This window comes from Lonchura striata, chromosome 11 (assembly GCF_046129695.1).
Source record: "Lonchura striata isolate bLonStr1 chromosome 11, bLonStr1.mat, whole genome shotgun sequence".
NCBI lineage: Eukaryota > Metazoa > Chordata > Aves > Passeriformes > Estrildidae > Lonchura > Lonchura striata.
The window spans coordinates 4,933,018-4,946,292 of NC_134613.1; the positions used below are offsets into that span (position 1 = coordinate 4,933,018).

The following is a 13,275-nucleotide window of genomic DNA, read 5'->3' on the forward strand; positions in this document are numbered from 1 at the left end:
TTTATGCAGGATTTAACAGTAAATTAAAGAATGATTTTCTAGCCAGCAGTGTAACAATAAATTAAAAAATACATTAGGCTCTCCTCCCATTTTCACTTCAACCTAATTTTATAGATTGGAGTTTAATTCTGAAATGCAAGATCAGTGACTACACAAGACTCCAGTCTGCTGAGCCTGAGTTTCTGTTCCAGCACTGCCTGAGGTGATCCCATGCAATCTTGCTTAATGCAGCAATTAAAGGAAATAATGCTCAGTGGCATGTAAGGCTCTGACAATGCACAATCTCTGCAAAGCAGTGAAAGCAGTTATCAGTAAGAGACCTCCCAGCTCTGGCCCAGTGGCTGTGTGGCTTCTCTCCCCCACCATTCCTGGGACAGGGAGGGCAGGCACAGGCAGAGAGCCCTGGCTGAGGTTGGGACACTCCCAAGCAATGTCCTTGGCTTCCAACAGCAACCAAAAAAATCAGACACCAAAGGGAGCGAGGAGACAAAGAGAACACTCCTCTTCCTGTCCAACACTTTCAAGCCTCCAACCAAACTCAATTTGAGAACTTGTTGAGCTTGATGTGGTTTCTCTGTGAATTTCAGTCCAACAACACTTAACCAATCAGCCCCTGAACTCACAGTAAATTCAAATACGCACAGCATCTTACAAAATGTTCCCAGCTCAGCTGCCTGCTATGTAAAGGAACACATTCCTTACTTTGCTTTAAATCTGCTTTATAACTACCTTCTTCCATCTGATGCTCCTGAGTTCTTGCTTCTTTCAGCAGTGCTCAGTGCTCAACTGAGCACTGCACAGAGTCTCCATTCTATCCACAACTCTACAGACCTTTTAAATCTTCCCTAACCCACCTGATGAATGGACAGAAGAATAAGATGCACTTTTTACAAAAGCAGGGCAGGGGTACAGTAAATGTTCAAGTGAGTGAAGCAGAACTTGTAGCTTCATGGCTTGCGTTGGTCTTGCAATTCCAGCAGTGTCCCCTCTGCCCAACTCACCATGACATTGCACAATGAACACTGCTTCTTTCGCTCATAGGGTGTGAGCTTTGGTGCATAGTCAGTATTAGCATGTCTTCCACTACTGAGCTCAGCTGCTTTCTCTTTTCTCTGTTCAATTTGTTCCATGTGCCTCCTAATACTTTCATCATGCTGAATGGAAAATAAACAAAGCAACGAAGAGAAAACACATTGAATGACAGCAAATGGAACTGAACTGTGCAAAGAAATATTGATGTATTTTTCAACTAATGTATCCTTTTATACCTTCAGTTGAATCTTCTTCTGCAGTTCTTCCATGGCTTCCTGCTGAGCTGCGGTAAGAGCTGCCAACCTCTCTTCTCGATCTCTAACCAAAAGATAAGTATAGGGAGAATTGGTGTCAATGCAAAGCATGAATAATACTGACACATTTATGTTTGGAATGCAGAACAAGAAAACCAAAAATGAAGTTGAAGATGGTTCAGTAGAAATAAAAGCAACAAAAAAAAACTTAGAGAATACAGACATTTTCATTTGAATGACTTAATAGACATTTGAACCTTTGTAGCTGAACCTAGATCACACCTCAGTCCCAATCAGAGCAATGATAGTCAAGAAGGTGCCCCAAAAGAGCGATGAATGTGAAACCCTGTCACCACTTGCATCCTTCAGCCAAGGGCTGCAGTCACTGAATCAATGGGGAAGATCAGACAACAAATTGAAAAACTCCCGTTGCAGCACTCAGGGCTGTGCTTTATAAAATGCTCAATGGCAGAAATTTAAATATAGAAACTCCCAGAGAAAACTCTAACCAACAGCATCACCCTGTTGAAGAGATTTAGATTTTTTTTCTGAGAAAAGAACAAGGGTGTAACTTGACTTGTAACCATGACCATTAAGCAGAAACCCACAGGTATAAGTTACATCAAGAACAACTTCCTAGTGGTCAGAAAGCCAAGGGAAAAACTAAATTCTAAAGAGGAAGAAAGTCAGCTACTCATGCTGTTTATACAAACAAAATCTGTAAAATGTGATGGGAGAGAATCCTGGCAGCTCTGAAGTGCCAAGACATAATAAAGGATCTGGGTAAAACTAAGCTATGGAGTCAACCAAAGCCATCAGCCATCTTTTCAAAAAGCATTCAAAAATTAAAGGAGCCCGAGTGGCAAAACTGGAGAGCCTGACATAAGGACTATTATCCAAACTGCAGTGGATTTTGTCATGTGTGGATTCCTGTTTGTCTGGGTTTTTAAACAGAAATCTGACAGAAAAACACAAGATCAGTCCCATAAATGTAGAAGTAACATTTTTAAAACAAAAAGCCACAGAAAATATAAAGGCTGATAGGAAAGAAGACAGCAGAGGAAGTAAATCAAATTATGAACACTAAAAATTTTTCTTTCAGAGAGAAAAGTGAACTCTTCCAATCACTGTGGGTGTGAGAGGGGTAATGAGGAGATTATAGATGAGAAGCATTATGTACTTTATGTGTTATCATCCCTGAGGTACAGAAAGGAAAACTGAACTACAAGCTTGTTTTAATTGTTTCTTTCAGTCTGCATTTTTACACATCTGTTTAATGCTACAAACTACAACAGATTACTACCATTTCATACTTCAGGCTAATGATGTTTTGTCTTTGAAACAAAATTTTCAAATTTCCATTTATAGAGCATCAACACAACTCCTGCACAAGCGCTTCTGAAAAGCATTCTTTTTCCATGTTTTGGGTACTTTATACAGTTTTATGATTTCTATTGACAAGAACAACATTTTCTGTATTGTGGATTTCGACTCTCTGGAATATAAAATACTTTGTAATTACAACTAAAACCTTACTGGAAACAAGTTAAGGGTAGACGAGCTTTTGAAGTCAGTTTTAAGTACATTATTCCATTCGTACAGATGTTTGAATCACCAACAGACACATACGGTAAAGCTTATACTGAAGGAACTTTAAGCAGACACTGCAAAAATTGCTCATTCCAGCCAGCACTGAATCTTCAGGATACAAGCCAAATCCTAGCTGCAGGAAAAAACCCAACAAAACACCAAATGATACCTCCAAGGTTCCACAAAAACACACTGCAATCCATGATGGAAGGGACAGGACAGCCAGATTCTTGTCAAGCTCATCACTCCCTGAGCTTCAAATCCAGGACACTGAGTCCTCCCCTCATTTTGCTATGTTAAAGAAACCTCAGAACTGTTCTTAGGGAGATGTAATGACTGACAGAACAGAATCACCACATTGTAAGGCACCACTGCATGCATCCTTTCCTACTCTTTCTCAAAATTATTAAAAAAAAAAAAGAGAAGAAAAAAAGAAAAAATCTCTTGTGTAATTAATACTTGGCAAAGAAAAAAAAAAAAGAAAAACAAGTGCAAGCACGGTATTGCAATATCAAGTACATAGGGTTTAAAAACTGAGTGTTAGAGCAACAAACACAGAGATTTGTTGACACACAATAGCAACAGAAGGCAAATGGAAACTGCTCCTCCTCACAACTCATAAGGAAATTAATGGGGTGCAACAAAGGGATGGGTAGATTTAACACTGATTAAACTCTAAGAGCAATGAATTTTATGCTTGAAGATTTTCAAGAGGCTCTAACTGTAGAAGGCCTTAGAAGTCAATGATGTCAGTAGGGCAATTATTGACCATTTGCTTACTTTGAGGGTTTCCTCAAATTTCAGAAAGATGTAGAAGCCTTACACATGCAGGATCTATCTTCCCAAAATAGCATAACCAAATTCTCCATTAGTCCTAATCTTCCTCTAGTATTTGCAAATGAGAATAAGATCCTGAAGGATCCCTTCCAACTCACTCATTCTTGGGTGATTTTGGCTCAATACACTGAGGAAAGGTCCTTAAAGCCCCAGCAAAGGCTACAGATCCTGCCCAGAATTCATTATACATCTAATGGAAAGCTGAATCTCTTTATGATGTCACTCAGGACTTCAGAAGATGAAAGGTGATCAATGCATCTGAATATTTTACTTGGGGGAAAAAAATCCTCTTCATGACAATTTTGAAGAAAACAAGTCATGACATTAAAAACATATCAAGAACCGTTACTAAACATCCCTCACAGAAAAAAGCTTAACTTTGACCAAGGTTTTAAGGAATGCTTGTGGCAGGGGAACTGCAGCAAAAGAGGGAGAAATAGGAGGTGAATACAAAGAGAATTTGGTAAACAAGGAGAATGCATCAGACTGGAAAGCAAACTTGTCTTGCACACCAATATTCATTCTCCCTGAACCTCAAAAGGAAGAGAGAGAAGAGTCCATGTGAAGTCCCCTTTATGAACTTTTAATTATGGGCAAAACTATAAACTAAGTAGTTCACAGGCAGAATTAATGAAGCCTGATTTCCTGGCTGTGTGCTTCACAAGAGTAATCTTTGGTGTCTATAACAACGTGGAATCAATTTGATGCCGGTAAGTCCAAAAGTTCCTGAAGAGTGGAGGAAATGGAGAACATGGGTACATCAATCTTGTTGCCTTTGAAAACTAAGGTGAAATATGAAAAAGGCAAATTATTACAAGGTCTTGTCTGTAATAAAACTAAGACAAATATAATAAAATACAGCCTTACAACTTATATTGTGCATGTATGTAAGGAATACAAAAATGTAGTACAGAATTTATGGTGACTCACCTGATTACTTCTTTCAAGTCATTCATCAAGCATCCTTATTAGTGATACTTTTTAAAATCCTAAGCCTGACAAGCCAGGAAGGTACTGCTGTTGCAGAGAAGGTACAGTTTGCTGGGGAGGATAATGGTGAAGGGAGCCAAAGAAATGATTGCAAAGTTACCTGGCCCTCTCCCGTGCTGCATCTTCTCGTGCTTTCTCCTTCTCTTGCCTCTGCTGTTCAATCCGTGCTTCCTGCTCCTTCCTCTTCATCAGCAGCTCCTCCACCCGGGCCTGCCGCTCCGCTTCCAGGGCTCTCTTGCGCTCCTAGCCAGGGAAAAGCGAATCCTCATTGCTCTTTTAGGCATGAAACACACAGGAATCAAGAGAAACTTTAACGTCTGCAGAGCCAAACTGAAACACAAACCTGTATTTCATTGTGCCCCTGCAGCTACAGACCCATCCCACCTGAACTGCCTCGTCCCGCGCCTGCTTCTCCTCCTGCCTCCGCTGCCGCTCCTCCTGCAGCTCGTTCAAGCGCTGTTCATATTCCTTCAGTTTGTTCAGCACGTCGTGCCGCTTGTTCTGAGCTTCCAAGGTGTTTATAAAAGCAATTTCGTTGACCTGAAAACAATCAGAAACTGTAAGAAAAGACCCAAGAAGTTGAAATAGCTTTCGTCTTGGGGAATTTCATCCATTTGTTAATTAATTAAACTGATGAGACATTTGTCTAGAATGGGTTGGGAAACCATCAACTTGAGAATAAGTCTTTAGGTTTTGTAATGATTTTTTTATTGTTTTGTTTGTTTTAAACAAGATAGACCATGGAATATAAAAAGAAAATTTGAATTGCATCAGAGAAACAGAAACTTCGGGTAAAATACAGAAAAGTTCTCTCAATTCTATCAGTATCGAGAATTCATCAGTCCATTCTCTCAGTCACAAAATGTGTAATATTAAAACTCAGATGGATAAATCAGTAAAATACACAAGTGCTAGTAGAATCCAACAGGGCTTTTGAACTAACTTTAAATACATGTGAGCTTACTGGTCAAAAAAGTAAAAGTATACGAAGTAGGAATAAGAAAAAATTGAACAGGCTCGTGGTCTAATATTTCTTATTCATATAGCCTGTTTCATGAACATGACATGTATTATCTTTTTCAGCCACAGGACAGTGGCTGAAAAACAAACAAATGTGACATACTAATAAAAAAAAATAACAAGAAAAGGTTAGCTTAAAAGAACTTTAATGTGTACACTAAATAAAACAGGTAAAGAGAACACATATGGACAGACAAAAACAGATAATGAAAAAGGGTGGTAGGATCGTGTTTGTAACTTTGTTTACTGACTAGAATCCATTTACAGGATGGCTTTTACAGGTCAGTAAACAAGCAAGCACTGGGAATTTAGATAACCAACTGGGCAGCAACAGTTACCATGGTCTGCAGCTATCCTACTCATCAGCTATTTCTCTAAAGCCTTCTGGCCCAATTAACCTTGATTTCCAGAAAACAAGAACCTCATGAGGCAGCAGATACCACACACTTAAACGCATACAATATTTGAAACATCTGCTTATCTGGGAAACTATGGCAAGTGTGATTTAGTTAATATAATTACAGAAGTCACACTGGTGTAATGGAATACTAATCAATGTACAGCAGACTAAATTAGGTAGTCTAGAAATCCTTTTAATCCAAGAGAGAAACAGCAACTAAGTAAAAAAGTGCAATCAGTCTTGTTGTGCTTACCTTGAAACACAAATGAACAGCTGCATCAACCACAGCTGAAATACATGCTCATAATAGAACAAAACAGTTTCAAGGAGATGCGTGTATCTTCACTTGGGAAAAACAGACTTTAAAATAAAATACTTACTTTCTTTTATGCTGCTTTTAGTTGGGATAGAGTTAATTCTCTTTGCAGTAGCTAGGATGAGACTATGTTTCAGATTTGTGCTTGAAACTTGCTGACAACACAGGGATTTTTTAGTTACTGTTGAGCAGTGCTTGCACAGCATCAAGGCCACAGGACCAAAGAGATACCTGAGACCACAGGACATCATTGCAGCAACAAAACTGGGGGGAGGATGGTATGGGGCCACCGCTCAGGGACTGGAAATTGCTTCCTTTCACATCACTTGTCTTTCTTTATCATTTCTCTCTTTGTTAAATTCCTTTTTCTTAGAATTGATTTTCCCCCACCCAGTTATTAAACTGTTTCTGTATCAATCAATTAGATTTTTTATCTTTACTCTTCTGATTCTCTCCCCCCACCCATTCCATGGGAGAAACAAAAGCAGCAAGACAATGATCAGTTCTTTGTTTCAACCCATCTTTTCTCCCACACCAACCCACCATGATGTCTAACAACAGCTAAATAATTTTAAGTCATATTAGAGAAAAGTGCACCAATTAGACATCAGCATTTATCTGCTTCATGGCTCACGTGTTTGTCTCTAACCTGTACTGTCCTTCATAAACTACTTCAGAGCACTCTAAGGTACAACATCTACAAAAGCATAGCTAAAAAATAGTTCCTTTGAAAACAAAGTCACTCACCTTAGCTTCTTCCTCTTGTGCCTTTTTCACAATTGCTTGTAGCTGCACTTCACGTTTGAATTCTGCATGGAGTAACTTCTCCTCCATCATCCTGCGTCTTTGATCTAACAATTCTTCTTTCCATTTCCTCACATCTTTCTCCTACACACAAGGAGTCAATTCATTACTAATACACCATCTGACAAGAGGGCCTGAGTTTTCCTCAGGATTTTCTAATCTTTGAAGGTTTCTTCACAGGAACAAAATACTTTCATGCCCTACACAAAGCCTGCCTTAAGTTTAACTCAAAGTACACTGCTTCAGCTTGATGAATTTTATCATTTCTGTTGAATACATGCAACACATTTCTCCTCCTGTGATACTAAGGAGACTGTCTGCATCTGAGATTGTCTCCTATAAAATATTCAAGAAGTTCATTATTTGAAATAATGCTTTATTTAATTGCTGTGATGCATAAGTCAGCTGTGAAAACTATGCAAACTCAGACTCAGATGACAATTTCATTTCACCATTAGTTTGAATCTCCAATATGTCCACTACATGGAAAAAATCCTTTCCTGAAAGGCAGCAGAGCAGCCCTTTACATCATGGAAAGCTTACCCTCTCCATTAATTTCTGAAGCTTCAGTGTCTTCTCTTCACGTAACTTTTCTCTCAGCTGCTGAGCTTTCATTTGTTTCTCCTCATGCTTCTTTTTGGATTCTGCTATTGTTCTTTTAATAAAACCAAAGAAGAGAAAAAGCAAGTTAGACAATATTAACTGACAGTGTAGCAAACATTTCTATGCCATTTCACTAAGAGAAAACAAATGGGCCACTGGAGGGCAATTATTTCCTGTAAATGTGAATACAGTTCTTCTAGACTTCTTTAGTTAGCAGACAATGAAGTACAAGGCTACTCATGAAAAAAAATATAGAGATTTCTATAGCACTTTCCACCCAGAGACTCAGAGTATATTTTTGAACTGTTTCCAGCAGGCATGAGTTAGGTTGCCTGTTTTCCCTGGCTGACCCAGGCAGGCACCAGCTGCAGCACCTCTTGCGTGAGGGTGAGGAAAGTTTCTCGTGCATGTGGATCCCATGGCCAGGGGGACGTGCGGGCTCCTCCTCCACTCTGTCTCCCCAGGAGTTGCTCTGGCGCCACGACTCACGAGCTGTACAGGTAAAAACAAAGGTGGGGATAATTTAAACACATTTTTCTACAAGAAATGCCAATAATTATTTTCTCTAGTTCTCTCTCAGATGAGTTTCCTTGGGCCTAGATGCAAATACAGACTGAAGCATCCTTAATATCTGTTCTTTTTTAATGCTTAATGATTTTTTTACACTTTCATCCAGATGATAATATAAAACAGGATTAAAAACCATGAAATTATAATTGAGAGATGCAGAAAGAGAGCTGAAGAACAATGAAACATAGAGACAGTTTAAACACATTTTTCCTTAGGAAACAACAGAGAAAATAAGATTACATTGGAATGTGTCAGGCAAACTTCTAAAACCTTAACTGGCCATGAATAAAACAGGCATTTTCCTAAATTTTAGCTGTCAATTTCCATGTAAGCACAGTAATATACAAAAATTTACCTTCATAATCTGCCAGAACATCATTCCAGTCCATAGACAAACCACAGAAGGATATGTTTCCATTGCCCATATTAGCCTGAAATTTAATATGAACCAGACAGTAAAAACATAAACCTTAACTCACAGGTGCACACACACATTAAAGAATGCCAACTCAGCAATATTCAGCAATGTTTCCAAACAGAACTGGCCACCCCAAAGGTCAATGCCATTCCTGCTGTGACAGTAAAAATGAAGACTTTTGCTTCATCTACTCTTTCACAGTAGCAATGAACACAACAAACCTCAGCTCCCCCAGAAATAAGCAGCAGGACACTGACTGCGAGCTTAGAGGGCTCTGTACCACTCAGTAGTAAAGTGCTGCTGAGTTTAGCAAGACTAAATATCCCTCAGTATGGGATAATTATTAAATGGCACTATTTCACATGTCAAACAGATAACTTCAACACCAAAACAAACACTAACAAATTCTATATTCATTCTCCACTAACAACTAAGCTTTAATCTGGGTAGAGTAAAATGGACACTCACAGAGAAGTCACTGTCATTGTCAGTCTCGATGTTAATGTCATTGTTTTCCTCTGCCTCAATCTCTCTGGTTAACTGTTCTTCCTCTGCAATAGCACTGGCAATGGCTTCTTCATTTGCCTTCTCCAGCCGATCTGCTAATTCTTCTTTCTTAGCCAGGACTTCTGCCATGGACTGGAGGAAACACGACGCCAGAAAAATAACCAAAATAAGTTACAGGCACAAAAAGGAGGATTCCACATAGTTAACATGAATGGTATGATATTTTGTTCAACTTCTCTTTACTTACAGTTTTACTGATATATTTTGTGAAGGTAGCTGAAAATACAAACCCTACTAAAAGTGTTAACAACTATTAACTCATTTAGTAACTTCATGAAATACAAAATTAATTATTCACATAATTTAAAAACTTATTCTACCAATCCTGCCACTAAAAGCACAAAGACAGATCTCCTGCAATTACTGTTTTAAATACTTACTGTTAGGGACTAAGCAAAGCATACTCTGAGACATGAGTGCATGCCATGCTGTCACTCTACAAAAGGAACCATGCTCCAAAGTACTATTTAAAGATGGGAGATGATCTGCATGAACTCTATGTGGGAACTTCACTATAGTTAATATGATGGAATCTCAGGCTGTACTTGTTTTCCAACATGAATGACAAAAAAGTGGGGCAAAAATGTAAGCCTGGATATGCTGATTGTCTTTCCTTCTCTAATGTCCAGCATTAATCAGACAACTTCCACTTCAGTACCAATGTACCACAATACACAAAATGGTGCTTCAGTCTAATCTGAAGCAGTAAAATCCTTCCAAAAGACACAGGTGCCACCAAACTGGCAGCATCCTGAACTGTTAATAACCGAGCATGTAAAACAATGTTAGTGGGTGAGATGCATTCCTCCAAATTGTTTGCTGTAAAGGAAGACCCAGCAGAGCAGCTCAGCAAGTCTTAAAAGGCACAGGTCTGACTTTATTTCTAACAGAATTTTGATATCCCATGTGTTTCCAGTTTGAATGATGAGCGGAACTGAAGTAAGACTTTAATGAGAGTATGACTTAAAATGACTGTTAGTGGAAGGAAATTAAAAATTAGCACAAACATTATTAAAAGAAGTAATGAGAGCAGAGATCTGTTCATTCCAAATAACATATTTCTATCTTTCTAGCTTAAGTTCTGAAACTTTACTAGAATTAAATTCTACACCAAAAAGTATCTGTGCAACAATTCATTTTTCCTGCAGTAAGTACCTCATAGATTTTTCTACAGTTTTTACATAATGCTAACAGTAAACACTGTGCAACACAGACCGAGAAAATTAAGGCTTAGAGTTATTATTCACTCACAAATCATATGAGTTTTCTTACCAATCTGGCAGCACTCACATTTGAAATATCTGTGGGATCCATTTCAGTTTCAGATTTGGCTTTTTCTGTTTGATGCCAGTCTGTACAGCCAGTGGTCTGGGGGAAAGCTTCATTCATCTGCAAAGTTTTTGAACTGCAGTCAGTACTAGTGAGAACTGGAGGTATCTCAGGAGCTGGTTCTAAGAAATCCCCTTGCAAGGCTGTGCCAGTGCTCCCATTGGCTTCCGAGGCTGGGAACTAACAAGAGGCATTTGCAAAATTAACAAAATGGAACATATTGATTTTTAAAGTCAGAGTCAAATTTTAAGGAAATACTTGGCAACAACAGTGAGTGATGCAAATAACTTATTTCAGGTGCTCATTACCTTGCAAAAGTTGGATCTTTCTACCTCAAATCTATGTGTGAGATATGTTGAATGTTGACTTTTTGGAAAACATGGAAAAGTTGACCACAGCATCACAATTTTAATTAGCCTATCTGTGCTGCTATCTTACTGCATTTCCATAGATGTAACTCAACCATTTTTTTAACAGCCTTTCCCAATCTGGTTAAGTTCATAAAAACTGTAGCCAACACCACCTTTAGAAAATGCTCTGAAGTTACAAGATTTAAGGCTAGAAAATGTTTCAAAATGATGTACTGACCTGAGTCTTCTCAGTAAGGGGACTCTCAGAGTGATGTAAAGGATCCTTCTGTACCAGCTCTGTGCTTTCAGATGCAGCACTGCCAATGACTGAGCTCTCATGCTTGTTTTCTGCTGGTGGTGAAATTACGTTTTCTTTGTCACTGTCACCTCTGGACTTCAGTGTTTCTGCAGCTACAGGAGCTTTTGCTGCCAAAGCTGTGGATCGAGATCGAACAGGCCTTCCACGCTGAACTGTTTCCCAGCCCTCTGCATCCTTCCGATCTACGTGAGAAAAACACCCCCCATTCTCAGACAGGAACACTTATAAACAGAAGCATTAAAAACAACTCTTTCATTACAAGTATTATACAAGTTGTGGGAAAAAAAAAATCAACGAGACATTCTTCAGCAAAGCTTTTTTCTTCAAGGAATGCTATTGGTATTACAGACACTGAACAACTCAGTTCATGGGACATTCTGTTACTGCAGAGTGAAGCTACTCAGGCATACAAAGGTGTGGGAAATGGCAACATGCACTTAAACTTGCCGTGCTTTTTCCTTGCTATTTCATGAGATGGTAAAGCACAACAAAGCAACTACATCTGCTCTTCTTTGCAGCAACAGCAACGTCAGGGGCCTTTTGTGAAAGTGCAAGTAAAGACAAAATAGAACAACTTAGTATGGAAAGCAGAAATGTGGCTCACTATCCTTACTATTCTGCAAGTGCTTTCTTTACTTCTTTTTCTATTTGTTTCAGTTTGGTAACAAAACCACACTAATTGGTGTCAGCTTTTAAAAAACTGCTTTTCCTGGATTCCAGAAAATGGCAAAATATTGCTACAATGGGACAGCAAACTGAAGGAGAAAATAGAAAAGCGATTTTCTTCAATTTACTTTGATTTCTATATAGCTATTCCATACAAGTTTCTAAATAACATTTCTAATATCTGATATTGGTACATACTTGAAAACCATTTAAACTTGCATTTGTCTGCCTGAAGCATCAGGTCCTAGGTGTAACCAGATTTCTAGATTTCAAGGTGAACCCCTTCTCCATATGTAACATTTTTGTGGCCAGCAATTAATAGCAGCACATTATTTCCCACATATCTTGAAACAATTGTAAAGTGATTTTTTGAAGCCTGACAGTACAATTCACAAGTGTGAAAGGTAAGCTCAAGCCTATCAATTTGCTAAACAAAAATTCTTGCAAAAAACTCGAGAACCAACTTATATTTTGTCCAAGACACTTCTCACAAAAGCTGCTTTAAGATTATTCACATGAAAGGAGAAGGGTGTAGATGACTTTTACCAACAGGAGTAGAGATGCAAAAAATCCCAACACTGTTTCACAAAGAGTAATAACCTAGAATACAATTTGTATCAAAAATTAATTCTCTGGGTATTTCTACAGCTTTTACTAACAAAGATAGTCATACAGCCTGGGCATAAAGACCAGACCTGGAGCTCAAATGTTAAGAGTTTAACATATGAACTGGACGAAACAGCCCTTAGGAGCACTTGAACTGCTGTCCGACAGCAGCAGTAACCAGTACACTGAAATGAGCCAAAACCAGAACCAATGGCACTTTCATCCTTTGCTGCTCTTGGCATCCAGCATTTTACAAACCCTGCTCACTTAACTGTTAGGTTCCTTTAACATCTCAGGATAAAACACAGCAGCCTAGTCCAGCAGCTGGTGTAACTCCTGAGTTACCAGGGAATTTCCCAGGACTGTACTGGAATTTATTTTTGCTGAGCAGCTCATTCAGCAGCTGCTTTTATGTAACTATATAACTGTTCATAAACCCTAACTATATTGGTAATGACAGATGCAAAAAAATAATTTGGTATTTTACTATTGAGACTTTTTCACTGTAAAAAAATGACTGTGCATTTTAAAGTAAACAAAATTCCCAAACTGTGAATGAATATGGCTGATCTCTTCAGAACACTGCTGATACCAGAGTCTGAGA

General features: G+C 38.6%; 1 protein-coding gene across 2 annotated transcripts in view; it reads right to left on the bottom strand.

The window, feature by feature from the left end:
- The window catches only part of SCAPER (S-phase cyclin A associated protein in the ER), a 134,849-nt gene that overhangs the window by 92,341 nt on the left and 29,233 nt on the right, over positions 1 to 13,275 (bottom strand). The window contains exons 9-19 of one of the 2 annotated variants that reach the window (XM_021543407.3): positions 11,319 to 11,581; positions 10,692 to 10,790; positions 9,303 to 9,473; positions 8,772 to 8,847; positions 8,221 to 8,338; positions 7,787 to 7,898; positions 7,187 to 7,327; positions 5,088 to 5,243; positions 4,804 to 4,946; positions 1,269 to 1,350; positions 1,002 to 1,154 (exon numbers count right to left, since the gene is read on the bottom strand). In XM_021543407.3, the coding sequence (XP_021399082.2) occupies positions 1,002 to 1,154; positions 1,269 to 1,350; positions 4,804 to 4,946; positions 5,088 to 5,243; positions 7,187 to 7,327; positions 7,787 to 7,898; positions 8,221 to 8,338; positions 8,772 to 8,847; positions 9,303 to 9,473; positions 10,692 to 10,790; positions 11,319 to 11,581 (1,514 nt within the window). Of the gene's footprint in view, positions 1 to 1,001; positions 1,155 to 1,268; positions 1,351 to 4,803; positions 4,947 to 5,087; positions 5,244 to 7,186; positions 7,328 to 7,786; positions 7,899 to 8,220; positions 8,339 to 8,771; positions 8,848 to 9,302; positions 9,474 to 10,691; positions 10,911 to 11,318; positions 11,582 to 13,275 lie in introns of both variants that reach the window. The other variant, XM_021543406.3, reaches the window with a different exon arrangement.